This window comes from Cnephaeus nilssonii, assembly GCF_951640355.1.
Source record: "Cnephaeus nilssonii genome assembly, chromosome: 17".
Taxonomy (NCBI): domain Eukaryota; kingdom Metazoa; phylum Chordata; class Mammalia; order Chiroptera; family Vespertilionidae; genus Cnephaeus; species Cnephaeus nilssonii.
Genome location: NC_137088.1, coordinates 504,286 through 519,628, shown reverse-complemented (window position 1 = coordinate 519,628; position 15,343 = coordinate 504,286). Strand labels below are relative to the sequence as shown.

The window sequence follows — 15,343 nt, the reverse complement described above, 5'->3', positions numbered from 1 at the left end:
CCAGGTCATTAACCTCAGGCAGATCCAGGAGGTGTTCAACCAGTTCCGGGTGGTTCTGACGTAAGGGCCCTCCCTGCCCACCCGACTCTTTCATCGGGGCGTGGACTCCGCCGCCAAGCACCCCCCACCTCTCCTGTGCGAGTGCATCCTGTGCCCTGTGCCCATGCAGGGCCAGAACCGAGTCCTCGGATGTGCCCAGGCCCTGGTCCCGAAAGTCTCTGCCCAGAGCCCTGAGACCTTCCCGCCCTGCCCCGCTGTGCCCTGCCATACCCTCCCCTCCCCTGCCCTCCCCTCCCCTCCCCTCTCCTCCCCTCCCCTGCCCATCCCTGGGGGAAGCCTAGGGGATAGCCCTCCAGTAGCCGGCCTCCCAGAGAGAGGTGTCCCTGTGGCTGTGTCCTGAGCTCATCAGTGGGACAGGAGGCTCTGAATGTGGCTACAGCTCCCCAGCCCCCCTCAGCAGGCATTTGTGGTTTATTTGGGTGCACACGTCCCTGTGGCCCAAGTGGCTCTGCTGGGTGGGTGGGCATCACAGAAGCTGGTCACGTGATTCCAAAGGGCCTGTTAGAGCTCTACCTGGTGTGGCTCAGTGGACAGAGGGTTGGCCTTCAGACCCTAAGGGTCCCGGGTTCGATTCCGGTCAAGGGCATGCACCTCGGTTGCAGGCTCCTCCCCGGCCCAGGCCCTGGTTGGGGCTCGTGCAGGAGGTCCATCGATGTGTTTCTCTCACATGGATGTTTCTCTGAGTCTCCCTCGCTCTCCCACTCTCCCTAAAGTCAGTGGGAAATGTCCCCGGGTGGGGATTAAAAACAGCCACAAACCAAGGGCCTGTTGGAGACGGGACCCAGACAGGGAAGGGGACCCCACACAGGCTCCGCCTGTGAGCTCCTCCTGGCGCAGTGGTGGCCCTGCGGGCGTGGGGCTCGGCCGTGGTGCACATGGGGGTTCGGAGGCCCCGAGGAAGCTGCTCCTGTCAGGCCTGGTTCTTGGGGAGGCCGGGCTCCTTCCCACGGGGCCGCCCCCAGGACGCACTCGGGGTTCAGTGCGGCCCAGGGCTGAGTGTTGGCTCTCCCCCCAGCCAACAGGAGCAGGAAGTGGAGTCCGCGCTGCGCCGGAAGTACACCCTCATAGACAAGAATGACTTTGCAGCCATTTCTGCCGTCCAGAAGGTGAGCGGCTGCCTCCTGCTGGCAGCCTTCAGTCGGATTGTTGATCCGAGACCTTTCCGGGGCAGCAGGTGCCTGGCACGAAAGCCCATCGGGGCTGGAGCAGAGGGGTCACGGTGGGATGCGTGTCTGTGGTTCACGGCGGTCTCCAGAACGGGAGACCAAGGGATCCCGGGAGCGGGGCTGGGAACAGGCTGAGGATCCAGGGCCTGGAAGGACACCCACGGGAGTCCATGTGGAGAGGGGACAGGCTCGCCGGGGACGGCCTGAGCTGACCGCTGCCGCGTGCTGTGGGCTCCACGTGCCCACCTGAGCCTTCAGCCCACGCACGCCTGTGTCCCCCCGAGGCCTGAACAAACCCTTGGCCTGACCTTAGCCCCTGCGGGGGGCCTCTATCCAGGCAGGGCTTATGGATGCTGACGGCCACCTGGTGGGTGAGTCTGACGGACAAGGCTTTGGACTTGGGGTTGCGTCTTACTCCAGCAAACCTGGGAAGAAGTCCAAGTCCAGGCGGACGTGGAGAGAGCAGTTCAGGTGAGTGACCGGCCCGCTCAGCACCTGGCCCTCCAGGCTGGTGACGGGAGGACGCTGCCTGTCCCCCTCCCTCTGGCCTCGCTCCTCTGTGGCCCGGTGCGGTCACGGCTGCCCATCCTAGCAACATCCAGGGGCCCGGGCAGGCTGTCCTCTCCCCCCGCACAGCAGCCCCACGAGCTGGGAGCCAATGCCTCCAGGTCACTGATGGGGAAACTGAGGCTCAGGGAGGGGAAGTCACCTCCCAGGTCATACTTCTGGTGAGTCTAATAGAGTCCAAGTGAGAAGCCGGCTGGCATTGACCTCTGCTGTTCCATGTCAAACCCCACCTCCCAACAGAGTCCTTCTGTGACCAGCTGGCTGGCACTCACACCACCCAAACCCCAATTCGCCACTCAGGCAGACTCCTTTGTGGGTGCAAGGTGGGGAGAGGGTCCAGGTTCGCTCATTAAGCCACGTGTGGGCTGAGGAGGCAGACAGGCACACCTCCTTACTCTCTCCTCTCTTCCTCACCGTGTCGAAGGTGTGAGCCTCTCTGGCCTTGGTTTCCCGTCTCTGAAATGGGAACAACAAGCCCTGGCCGGGAGCTCAGTGGTTAGAGCATCGTCCTGATAACTGAGGTGGCAGGTTTATTCCCCGGTCAGGGCACATGCAAGAATCAACCAATGAGCGTGTAAATAAGTGGAATAACAAAACGATGGGATTTTCCCTTTTCTTTTCCCTCTCTCTCTCTCTCTCTCTCTCTCTCTCTCAAATCAATAAATAAAATTGTTTTAAAAATAAAGCGGAATAGTAATAATAACAGCATCAGTGTCATTGGCGTTGCTGTGAGGATAAGTGAGCGATGCCATCCCTTGTTATTGGTATTAGCGCTCGGGAAAGGATGTGGACCAGGCGTAGCTCCAGGAAGCGCAGCTACCCTCCCCCCATCCCCCCCCCCTTCTGCTGCCTTAGGTGCACTTAGAGGTAGACCGAGGCTTCCTCCCCTCCCCCAAAGCACGGTGTTGCAAGAAAAGGAAGAGGAGGAAAGAGCAGGGCATCTCCTGTGGGCACAGGCCTGCTCACGTGTGCCCTCCGGGCGGGCGGGCGGGAGGACCCGGCACCAACACACAGAGGGCAGCAGCCAGCGTCCCGGGCTGGGAGGGCACCGGTGTGGGCAGGAGAGCAGGTCCCCAGACAGCCCGCCTGGGGGAGGCTCAGCGGGTCCTTCCCGAGCGGATTCCACTTCCTGCTCAGCTGGACACACGAGGGCCCTGAGAGTGTGGCCCACCCCCCAGGGCCACAGCCTTCCCTTGGGGCCGGGAGATGGGGGGGTGGGGGGAGAGGTTGGGGGGATTGGGGGAGGGAGGGGGGCTCCTGCCCACGGCTCCGGGGCGGGTTCCTCACGCTCTCCTTCGCCTCCCCATCTGCATGGCTTTGGGTCGTGCTCTGTCCTTTCCCCGGGGCACGGGATCAGATGGAAGCTGGTGGGATGGGGCTTCCGTGTGTGAGGGCTGAGAACAGGCGCTCCCGTCAGCGTGGGGGACGCCCCCGCCCTCTCCCTCCAGCTCCGCGGCCAGAAAGGACGGAGGCAGCAGCCCTGTGAGCGGCAAGGATGCGGATGTCTCCACCTCCAAGACCCAGCTGACCCCCCTCTCCAAGGAGGGGGACGTCAAGGACATGATTCTGCGGGACCGGGAGACCTCCAACATCGAAACCCTCCCCTCGGACTCCCCCAAGGAGGAGCCCCGCCCGCCCAGGTGACCGTCTGACAGAGCTCCGGCCCCAGGCCCCCCAAACCGGAGCGTGATCCTCAACACGTAGAGTCCCTGCAGATGAGGCCGGGGTGGTGGGCAGACCCCGGCGCACAGTCCAGGAGACCACGCGGCATCACCGGCAGAGGGTCCGGCAGGGCCATCCAGTTCCTCTCCTCGGTCAGCTCACCTGTGACCAGGCCGTTTCTTCGTGTGCGTCTCTCTCTCTCCCCTCCATCCCTCCACGGCACAGCAGGTCCCTCCCCCAGCACTGAAGCTCACCTCTCAGTAACTAGAGTTCTCAGAGTTTTTAATCGCATGAGAGAATGCTCCTGAGGAAATGAAAGGTGTACAATTATTGACGCCGTGTGACCTCGAGCATTTAAAACTCGATCACAGAGATCCCCGAAGGAGGCTCCGCACGGCGAGGGTGGCTGTTTGCTGTGGGTTACGCACCCCCTTGCTTTCCTCCGTTTGCGCAGTGGTCACGTGCCCTCGCGTGCGAGGAGCAGAGAGGAGGGAGCGGTTCCTCCCACCGTCTGGCTCCGTCTGGGGGGCGGTGCCCAGGAATCCTGGCCTTCCTGCTGCCAGGGCCCAGGGGGGACAGGTGAAGTGCCTGCTGGCTCCGAGACAGCTGTCCCCCCGCCCCCAGGCCCAGCACCCCACCCTCCAAGCCTGTGGCCTTTGAGGACTTTAAGAACGAGCGAGGCAGTGAGATCAACCGCATCTTCAAAGAAAACAAGTCCATCCTGAACGAGCGGAGGAAAAGGGCCAGTGAGACCACCCAGCGCATCAATGCCATCAAGAGGGAGATCGACGTGACCAAGGAGGGATTGAACGCCCAGAAGTCCCTGCGGGAGAAGCAAGGTGACGGAGGCGGGAAGGTGGCTGGGACAGCCTTGGGAGCCGGAGGACGGGAGGCGAGGGGGCCCCCTGGGGCTGTGGGGTGCGGCCTTCAGCTCTGGGTCACCACGTGGCGCTGGTCAGCCCTAGGGAGCCAGAGAGTCCCTTCCTGTCGGCCATCCTCCGCCTGTGGCCCCTCCTTGCTGTGTCTCACCCAGCTGGGCCTCCATCTACTAGTGTATGCATCTGCTGCCCATGGAGAAGGAGGCTTCCCTGGGGGAGGCGTGGCTGGTGACCCCATAAGGTCCCTGGGTCCTGGTGAGGTCTCCTCACGGCCCACAGCGGTCTGATGGCGGTGGGGTGCTGGCCAAGAGGGAATCGAGGAGCAATGAGAATGGGCCTGGCGGAGGGGCAAGGGATTCCTTGTCACTGACCATTCCTCACGCACACTCCTCACCGCACACCCCTCACCGCACATCCCTGCACCGCTCACCCCTCACTGCACACCCCTCACCGCACACCCCTGCACCACACACCCCTGCACCGCACACCCCTCACCGCACACTCCTCACTGCACATCCCTGCACCGCTCACCCCTCACTGCACACCCCTCACCGCACACCCCTCACCGCACATCCCTGCACCGCTCACCCCTCACCGCACACCCCTCACCGCACACCCCTCACCGCACACTCCTCACCGCACACCCCTCACCGCACACCCCTCACTGCACACTCCTCACCGCACACTCCTCACCGCACACCCCTCACCGCACACCCCTCACTGCACACCCCTCACCGCACACTCCTCACCGCTCACCCCTCACTGCACACTCCTCACCGCACACCCCTCACCGCACACTCCTCACCGCACACCCCTCACCGCACACTCCTCACCGCACACCCCTCACCGCACACTCCTCACCGCACACCCCTGCACCACACACCCCTCACCGCACACTCCTCACCGCACATCCCTCACCGCACACCCCTCACCGCACACTCCTCACCGCACACCCCTGCACCACACACCCCTCACCGCACACTCCTCACCGCACATCCCTCACCGCTCACCCCTCACCGCACACTCCTCACCGCACACCCCTCACCGCACATCCCTGCACCGCTCACCCCTCACTGCACACCCCTCACCGCACACCCCTCACCGCACATCCCTGCACCGCTCACCCCTCACTGCACACCCCTCACCGCACACCCCTCACCGCACATCCCTGCACCGCTCACCCCTCACTGCACACCCCTCACCGCACACCCCTCACCGCACATCCCTGCACCGCTCACCCCTCACTGCACACCCCTCACCGCACACCCCTCACCGCACATCCCTGCACCGCTCACCCCTCACTGCACACCCCTCACCGCACACCCCTCACCGCACATCCCTGCACCGCTCACCCCTCACCGCACACCCCTGCACCGCACACCCCTCACCGCACACTCCTCACCGCACATCCCTCACCGCTCACCCCTCACCGCACACTCCTCACCGCACACCCCTCACCGCACATCCCTGCACCGCTCACCCCTCACTGCACACCCCTCACCGCACACCCCTCACCGCACATCCCTGCACCGCTCACCCCTCACTGCACACCCCTCACCGCACACCCCTCACCGCACATCCCTGCACCGCTCACCCCTCACTGCACACCCCTCACCGCACACCCCTGTACTGCTCATCCCTCACTGCTCATCCCTCACTGCACACTCCTGCACCGCTCACCCCTCACCGCACATCCCTGCACCGCACACCCCTCACCGCACACTCCTCACCGCACACCCCTGCACCGCACACCCCTCACCGCACACTCCTGCACCGCTCACCCCTCACCGCACATCCCTGCACCGCACACCCCTCACCGCACACTCCTCACCGCACACCCCTCACCGCACATCCCTGCACCGCACACCCCTCACCGCACACTCCTCACCGCACACCCCTCACCGCACACTCCTCACCGCACACTCCTCACCGCACACCCCTCACCGCACACCCCTGCACCACACACCCCTCACCGCACATCCCTGCACCGCTCACCCCTCACTGCACACCCCTCACTGCACACTCCTCACCGCACACCCCTCACCGCACACCCCTCACCGCACACTCCTCACCGCACACTCCTCACCGTACACCCCTCACCGCACACCCCTCACCGCACACCCCTGCACCACACACCCCTGTACTGCTCATCCCTCACTGCTCATCCCTCACTGCACACTCCTCACTGCACACCCCTCACCGCACACCCCTGCACCACACACCCCTCACCGCACACCCCTGCACCACACACCCCTCACCGCACATCCCTGCACCGCTCACCCCTCACTGCACACCCCTCACCGCACACCCCTCACTGCACACCCCTCACCGCACACCCCTCACCGCACATCCCTGCACCGCTCACCCCTCACTGCACACCCCTCACCGCACACCCCTGTACTGCTCATCCCTCACTGCTCATCCCTCACTGCACACTCCTCACCGCACACCCCTCACCGCACACTCCTGCACCGCTCACCCCTCACCGCACATCCCTGCACCGCACACCCCTCACCGCACACTCCTCACCGCACACCCCTCACCGCACACTCCTCACCGCACACTCCTCACCGCACACCCCTCACCGCACACCCCTCACCGCACACCCCTGCACCACACACCCCTCACCGCACATCCCTGCACCGCTCACCCCTCACTGCACACCCCTCACTGCACACTCCTCACCGCACACCCCTCACCGCACACCCCTCACCGCACACTCCTCACCGCACACTCCTCACCGTACACCCCTCACCGCACACCCCTCACCGCACACCCCTGCACCACACACCCCTGTACTGCTCATCCCTCACTGCTCATCCCTCACTGCACACTCCTCACCGCACACCCCTCACCGCACACCCCTGCACCACACACCCCTCACCGCACACCCCTGCACCACACACCCCTCACCGCACATCCCTGCACCGCTCACCCCTCACTGCACACCCCTCACCGCACACCCCTCACCGCACACCCCTCACCGTACACCCCTCACTGCACACCCCTCACCACACACCCCTCACCGCACACCCCTCACCACACACCCCTCACCGCACACCCCTTACCGTACACCCCTCACTGCACACTCCTCACCACACACCCCTCACCGCACACCCCTCACTGGCTTGGCAAGGACTCGGCTCCTAAGGCAGGTGTTGGGGGGCCATCAGGTTCCGAGAGCAGGGCCCCCACGTGGGGAGGGGCTCCCCTGGTTACCCTGACCGGGTGCCCTGGTCCCAACGGTAGACATTGCCCACACCCGCTCCCGGCCACACGCGTGAGTGTGCTGCGGGCAGAGGACAGCCAGGTGAGTGGCTTACAGACCATGTTATTTTGTCTTAACCCCGTGGTCGGCAAACTGCGGCTCGAGAGCCACATGCGGCTCTTTGGCCCCTTGAGTGTGGCTCTTCCACAAAATACCACGGCCTGGGCGAGTCTATTTTGAAGAAGTGGCGTTAGAAGAAGTTTAAGTTTAAAAAATTTGGCTCTCCAAAGAAATGTCAATCGTTGTACTGTTGATATTTGGCTCTGCTGACTAATGAGTTTGCCGATCACTTAACCCAACGATCCTCAAGGAGCTGACGGAGCTTCAGGTCCGTCCAGAGAGGCTGCATGGAGCAGATGCTAAGAGCACAGCTGACTCCTCTCCCGGAGCCTCTGACACCACTCGATGGGGTGCAGAGGGCCAGTCGCCCCTAACAAGGCAGTGGCTGATGAATTCCAGTCACCAGGAGACAGTCTGAAACGTGGGCTCACATGCCCGCTTACCAGTGAGGGCCCTACCCCAGCGCCTCGTGGGCCTCGTCCGCCAGGGCAGTGCGTGAAGGCGCGGCCGCCCGCCACGCGCAGGGGGCAGTGCAGCGAGGCCAGGGCATTTGGGGACTTGGTCTGCCAAGATTCAGGCCCGGGTCCTGTGCAGGAACAGCACCCACACCCAGGGGCAGCTGCTGCCATCCAGCTGACCCTAAGGATTCAGGGATTAGTCGCGCAATAAATGTCATGGTTTGTTTTTTCTTTAAACAAAAAAGGTAACCACCCATCTATTGAGATGCTACTGAGCATTTTCGGTGGATGGGGTTTAAGATCATGATGTGTGGCACATGGGCCATCCCTGCCCGCTCCCCGGCGACCCTCCTGGTTGCCCTGGGAATGCCGAGTGGCCTGGCTCTGAGCGTCCTCTCCCCGGGCTGTGCCCGCCCGCGCGCAGTGCCCGGCCTTCCCTGGGCTCCTGTCCTGTGCTTTGCCAGCGCTCCCCTCTCTCTGGACCACCTCCCTCCGCCCTCCGTCCCCACAGGTGGCACCTCAGCCCCGGCCTCCCCCCTCCTCTGCAGGCGAGTATGAGAAGAAGGGGCTGATCATCATCGACGAGGAGGAATTCCTGCTGATCCTGAAGCTCAAAGACCTCAAGAAGCAGTACCGTGCGGAGTACCAGGACCTGCGCGACCTGAGGGCCGAGATCCAGTACTGCCAGCACCTGGTGGACCAGTGTCGCCACCGCCTGCTCACAGGTGGGAGTGCGGGACCGCAGGGCAGGGCCGCCGCCTGGGTTCGAGAGGCAGCTTCACAGCTTCTCTCTGGCCCGTGGGTGGCTCAGTGGTTGAGCAGTGACCCATGAACTAGGACCATGGTCGGCAAACCGCGGCTCGCGAGCCACGTGCGGCTCTTTGGCCTCTTGAGTTTTTAGCAAAGGCCAGCTTAGGAGTACCCTAATTAAGTTAATGACAGTGCACCTTCCTATATAGTTTAAGTTTAAAAAATTGGGCTCTCAAAAGAAATTTCAACCGTTGTACTGTTGATATTTGGCTCTGTGACTAATGAGTTTGCCGACCACTGAACTAGGAGGTCAAGGTTGGATTCCCAGTCAGAGCACAGGGCCGGGTTGTGGGCTCCATCCCCAGTAGGGAGCATGCAGGAGGCAACTGATAATGATTCTCTCTCATCATTGATGTTTCTCACTCTCTCTCCCTCTGCCTTCCTCTCTGAATCAATAACAATATATTTAAAAAACTAAAAACAAACCATGGATGTTAAAAGAAAAGGAGAAGCTTCTCTCTGGCGGAGGCAGGGCGGGGCGGGGCGGGCCGTCAGATGTTTGTTGATAGGATTGGGGGCAGGAGGCAGATGGAGAGGGAGGCCGTGGAGCGGGAAGTGGCAGGTGAACCTCCGAGGAGCACACAGCCTTTGCCTGCGGCTCAGGGCTCCCCCTCAGTGCTGTCCCCTCCTCCGCGCAGAATTTGAAATCTGGTACAACGAGTCCTTCTTCATCCCCGAGGACATGCAGGTGGCCCTGAAGCCGGGCAGCAGCATCCGGCCAGGCATGGTGCCCGTCAGCAGGATCGTGTCTCTGGTGAGTGGCCCCAGGCCAGGGGTGGGGGGCTGGGAGGGGGGCAGTGGCCAGTGCCTCTGGTGCTTTGCCCTTTTCTCCCCACAAACGTGGCACGTGTGGGCTGCTCCCAGCCGCTCCCACGGCTGCCCAGGCAGGTGGGAAGCCACAGGTCTCTACCCCGTCACCGAGGGTGGGCACACAGGTGACACCTTTTGGGTGGCTCGCCCTGCCCAGGGGGCAGTTACAGGGCATCTGTGATGAGGCTGGCAGACAGGGCCTGAGCGTGTGAGCTGCCGTGGGGGCAATTGCAAGCCCAGCCAGGGGCTGCCCTCCTGCCCACCACAGGCCCGGGCAGGGCGCGTCCTGACAGGCCAGGCTGGAGGACGACCTTGAGTTGGGCCCCCAGGGAGAAGACGACCAGGACAAGTTCAGCCAGCTGCAGCAGGACGTGCTGCCTGAGGGCCCCGAGTCCATCTCCTTCTACAATGCCAAGGTCAAGAGGGAACAGAAGGTAACTCGGCTCATGGCTCCAGGCGGTGGGCCTCGGAACCCGTCACTGGCACCCCCAGGATCCCACTCCCCGCTGCAGAGGCCGGGGAGGAGCGTCCGGCTGGGGGCCAGTCACCCAGAGGCAGCGGGTGTGTGCCGGCTCGAGTCCCACAGGCTGTGGCCAGGCCTGGGCCTGCTGTGAGCACTGACCATTCCTGCGAATCACCCTTTGCCCGGGGCATCCATGCTCAGTCAGTGAGTGGCCATCTCCACCCTGACAGACGGTGCTGGTGCCGCAGTGCTGTGTCCAGGTCACCCCTATACGTCACGATGGCCCCAAAGAGTAAGAGGGGCGATGCGGCAGTCTGTAAAAGAGAAGCCGCCCTGAAGTGCTTCCTCTAAGTACAGGACACACCATAGTGTGTGTGTGTGTGTGTGTGTGTGCGCGTGTGTGTGAGTGTGCATGAGTGTGTATGTGAGTGTGTGTGTATATGAGTGTGTGTGCGTGCGTGTGTATGTGAGTGTGTGTGCGTGTGTATGTGAGTGTGTGCGTGCGTGCGTGCGTGTGTGTGTGTGTGTGTGTGTGTGAGTGAGTGTGTGTACGTGTGCGCGGGCGTCCTCGCTAGCAGGAAGAATGACGGGGATGCAGGTGGGTGGCTTCTGAGCCCTAACCAATCCCTTCCTTCCCTTCTCCGAGTCCAGCACAGCTACTTGAAATCCACGATGGGTCTCCCGAAGGCGCAGAGGAAATAGGGGCCCCTCGGCAGCGCCCCCTGCCTGCTCCAGTGGAGCTGCCCAACCACCCGCCCAGTTCCGGCCAGTCTGCTCCAGGCTGGGCCCGCCCGGAGGACACGCAGTGGCCGGCCTGCCGGGAGGGACATCCCCCAGAGGGTCCTTCCAACCCGACCCTCGCTCAGCTCCCCAGGACACTCCTGGTTTCAGTTCGCTGTCTCACATGCAGGGACAAGATAAAACAGCTTGTCGTCTGGAATGTGTGCTTGTTTCCTGTCTGGGAGGCTGTCTTTCCTGTACAGGTGGGGTCAGAGCGGAGTCTTCAGTAAGAACAAGAGCAAGTAGCCGAGCCAGCTCCGTGGAGGCCTTTGTGCCACGTCAGCCTCTCCTTTCCTGCAGGGGCATCCCTGGGGGTCATGGCGGCTGAAGGCCTGGCTCTCGGCCCCCTCAGCGGCCGGCTCTCGCAGAGCATCCTCTCTGTATCCCTGAGCCATGAAGGCAGAGGAGAGAGGACGGGACAGGTATCATGGCTGCAGGAAACGTTTTATCTCAAAACAACAAGAGCCTTAAACGGGAGCCGTCCTACCAGGAAGTCAGCAGCCAGAGCCCCACAGGGAGGCTGGCAGGGAGGTGCGGAACCTGCACCGGATGGACGGCTGAGCTAGATGGCACCTGTCCCACCCGAGACCCCCGGGTTCTGGTGGAGCCATCGATGGTGGAGCCACCGAGGAAGGCTTCACCCTGGAGGAAGAGAGCTAGAGGCCCCACCGCATGGAGAAATAGCAGGAAACTCCCCAGGGACGAGGGCACGCAGATCCTGTGAGAACCTGTAGCCACGCGCAGTGTGGGGTTCACGTTCACACTGTGTGGTCCAGGAACCACCAGGCCGGGGAGTCAGTATAAAAGTGAGCCCAAGGCTGAAACAGCCAATAGAATAAGAAAAAACTACGTACGTGCCCTTTACCCGCAACACAGCATCCCCACCAGCCCTGCTAGGGCCTCCCCCACTAGGAAATGCTGGAGAGATTGCGCAAGGTACCGTCTGTGAAAACTCTGCAGTTCCCAAGGCCTTCTGTAAATACCCGTGACATCCCGGTCCCTCAGAATGGCAGAAATCGTACGAGGTAAGAGTTTCCTCTCTCTGGGCTGGAGCCACAGAAACGAAAGAATTTGCGAGTTTTGACAGCGAGTCAAGCATTAAAAAGTTCCAGTGTTTCTATTTCTTTACATCTTTTCATCTAAATTATGTTACCATGTTTGATATTCGCAAAGATGCTCGATGAGCTCCTGTTGCAGCTTGTGGCTCGCTGCCAATGCGACTCGGTTGAAAAGCTCCAGGAGCAGAAGATGGACCAAAAGCCCTCCCCTCGGTGGTCGGCAATCCGGTGATCCCGGGCCTGTGATTCTAGGTCCGTTCTCCCCCGCCCCCCCCCTCCCCCGCCACACACACACACACACACACACACAACAGTAAGGCCAGCCAAGAACGCAGGGGCAAAGGGGACAGATTATTACCCCGACCCTTATAGGATTAGGCTCTGAATAAATTGAAAAAGGAAAAATCACGTGTTACGTACAAGAAAAAGGGGGGTGTGCATTTTTGAGTTCTGACACAGCTGCCCCCATCCTGGCTGAATATTATAATCACCTGGGTGCTTCTATACAATCCCGGTGCCTGGGCCACGTCCTAGACCAATTGGATTAGAACCTCCATCCGTGTAACAGTATTTCCTAAAAGCAACCCCCCCTCCCCCCGCCGCCAAGTGATTCTAGTGAGTAGAGTGAGTTGTGGTAGAAAAAACCTGGACATTTGTTTTTCATCTTTGGTATGTTTCTGTTTACCTGATTAATATGGTGATAAATTGTTGATCTTAGTTAGCAATGATTTAATATCACATACTATCCTGGCAATAAGCAAAGAAGCCTCTCTATTGATTAACTTTTCGTTCACAAACTTCCATGGTTTTTTAAATATATATATATACTTTAATTTCAGAGAGAAAGGGAGAGGGAGGGAAGGAGGGAGGGAGGGAGAGAGAAACATCAATGATGAGAATCACTGATTGGCTGCCTCCTGCATATCCCTCTACTGGGGATCAAGCCCACAACCTGGGCTTGTGCCCTTGACTGGAATCGAACCCAGGACCCTTCAGTTAGCAGGCCAACGCTCTATCCACTGAGCCACACCAGCTAGGGCTCCATGGTTTCTGATTATAAAAATCACAACACTCAAGGGTAACACCTGTGCACTTGTTATGTTTTACACACTCCACAGTCAGAATTGGGAGACACAGCAACAGGCGCTCAATAAACATTTAAATAAATGGGTGTGGTGATGGATGGTGGGTGGTTGGATGGGAATAGATCAGGGATTCTCAACTTGGGCACTGAAGACATTTTAAGTCGGATAATTCTTTGTTGAGGGCTGTCCTGTGTTGTAGGCTGTTTAGCCTTTATCCACTAGGTGACAGTAGCATCAACCACCAATGACAGCAGAAAACGTCTCCAGACATTTCCAATTATTCCCTGGGGGCAAAATTGCCCCTGGTTAAGAACCACAGGGGTAGATTAGTGAATGGAAAGGTGACTGGACTGGTGGATGGCTGGATCGATGGATGGATGTTTGGATAGAAGGATGAATGGATGGATAGATGGGTAGTTAGATGGGGTAGATTAATGTGAGTAGATGGGTGGACAGATGAATGGCTGGTGGGCAAAGTGAGTGGGCTGGTGGACAAATTGATAGGTGGATGGATGGATGGACAGAAGAATTATCAGGTCTCATAAATCTAACTGAATGTCGTTGTTCCGAAGGTTTTACTTGGAGGACATTGTTTGCTCTGTCTATACAATAGCATAGCACAGAGAGTAAATATTTGACACACAAAGTAGTTGGAAGGATACAGAAGGCTAAATTTGGAATTTCAGACATTGACATAATTCTTTCAGGTAAAACTGAATTCTAAAGTCTGACCCAGGAAAAAGTAAAATAGTAAAAAACTGACACAAAATAAAATTGTTACTGACTGAAAATTGACAAAAGAATAAAATCTTCATCACAACATTAAGATGGAAAAATGTAACTGAAAAAACTGGCTTTATAGGTAAAGATAGACCACAAAATAAAACTCACATTGACAAAAGCTATAAGATACATTTGGTACAAAATGTTTTCAAAGATTCAAGTGTTTTCTAAACAATATGTACTAGTAAAAATAAACTCAATAAAAGAATTTAATATTTTTGAAATTATTTTTCTAAATATATTTACAATGAAAAAATGAATAACTTTAGTGGTAATGTGTAGAAAAATTATGGATTAAATAGGCTTAATGGAGCATGTTTTCATTAAAAATTTTTTTTTAATTTTTTAAAAATATATATTTTTATTGATTTCAGAGAGGGAGGGGGAGACATAGAAATATCAGTGAGAGAGAATCATTGATTGGCTGCCTCCTACACGCCCCACACCAGGGATCAAGCCCACAACTGGGGCATGTGCCCTGACCGAGAATCAAACCAGTTACTTTTTGGTTCATGGGTTGATGCTCAACCACTGAGCCACACCAGCTGGGCTTTAGTAGCTTTAATTAATTTATTTATTTTTTAAATATATTTTTATTGATTTCAGAGAGGAAGGGAGAGATAGAAACATCAATGATGAGAATCATTGATTGGCTGCCTCCTGCATGCCCCCCACTGAGGATTGAGCCCGCAACCCCAGGCATGCGCCCTTGACCGGAATCGAACCTGGGACCCTTTGGTCCGCAGGCCAATGCTCTATCCACTGAGCCAAACCAGCCAGGGCTCATTTATTTATTTATTTTTAAGTATTTTTATTGATTTCAGAGAGGAAGGGAGAGGGAGAGAGACAGAAACATCAATGATGAGTACTCGCTTGTTTGGCTCAGTGGATGAGCATCAGCCTACAGACTGAAGGGTCCCAGGTTCAGTTCCAGTCAAGGGTACATGCTCTACCAGCTTTCTACTGTTACATTTGCATGACATCTCTTCCCATTCTTTTACATCTTTGTTTTCTTGGTTTTAAGAATGTGTCAAGCCCAGCTGGTGTGGCTCAGTGGTTGAGCATTGACCCGTGCATGAACCAAGAGGTCACTGGTTCGATTCCCGGTCATGGGCTTGATCCCCAGTACGGAGCGTGCTGGAGGCAGCCAATCGGTGATGTTTCTCTCTTATACGAGTAGATGTTTCTATTTCTCTACCACTCTCCCTTCCTCTCTCTCCAAAAATCAATAAAAACATTAAAAAAAAGGTGTACGAGGCAGACATCAGTCTATATTAAAGAAAAAAGAATGTATCAAAAGTAGTGTATCATATGTAATACCTTAATCAGTAAAAAAAAAAAGTAGCATATGGTTGGATTTTATTTTGTTCATTACATATTTTAAAAATACGACAGTTTATTCCATTTACTTTTACAATTACTGAAATATTTGCAT

General features: G+C 58.0%; 1 protein-coding gene across 5 annotated transcripts in view; it reads left to right on the top strand.

Moving 5' to 3' along the window:
- Positions 1-12,590, top strand: part of KIF9 (kinesin family member 9) — a 38,610-nt gene extending 26,020 nt beyond the window's left edge. For 3 of the 5 annotated variants that reach the window (XM_079795280.1, XM_079795282.1, XM_079795279.1), the window contains 8 exons: positions 5-60; positions 1,076-1,166; positions 1,564-1,697; positions 3,242-3,433; positions 4,080-4,294; positions 8,668-8,844; positions 9,568-9,683; positions 10,069-10,376. In XM_079795280.1, the coding sequence (XP_079651406.1) occupies positions 5-60; positions 1,076-1,166; positions 1,564-1,697; positions 3,242-3,433; positions 4,080-4,294; positions 8,668-8,844; positions 9,568-9,683; positions 10,069-10,353 (1,266 nt within the window). In that variant the 3' untranslated portion in view covers positions 10,354-10,376. Of the gene's footprint in view, positions 1-4; positions 61-1,075; positions 1,167-1,563; positions 1,698-3,241; positions 3,434-4,079; positions 4,295-8,667; positions 8,845-9,567; positions 9,684-10,068; positions 10,377-10,853 lie in introns of those variants that run through there. The other 2 variants (XM_079795283.1, XM_079795281.1) reach the window with 1 other exon arrangement.
- Positions 12,591-15,343: the final 2,753 nt, after the last annotated feature.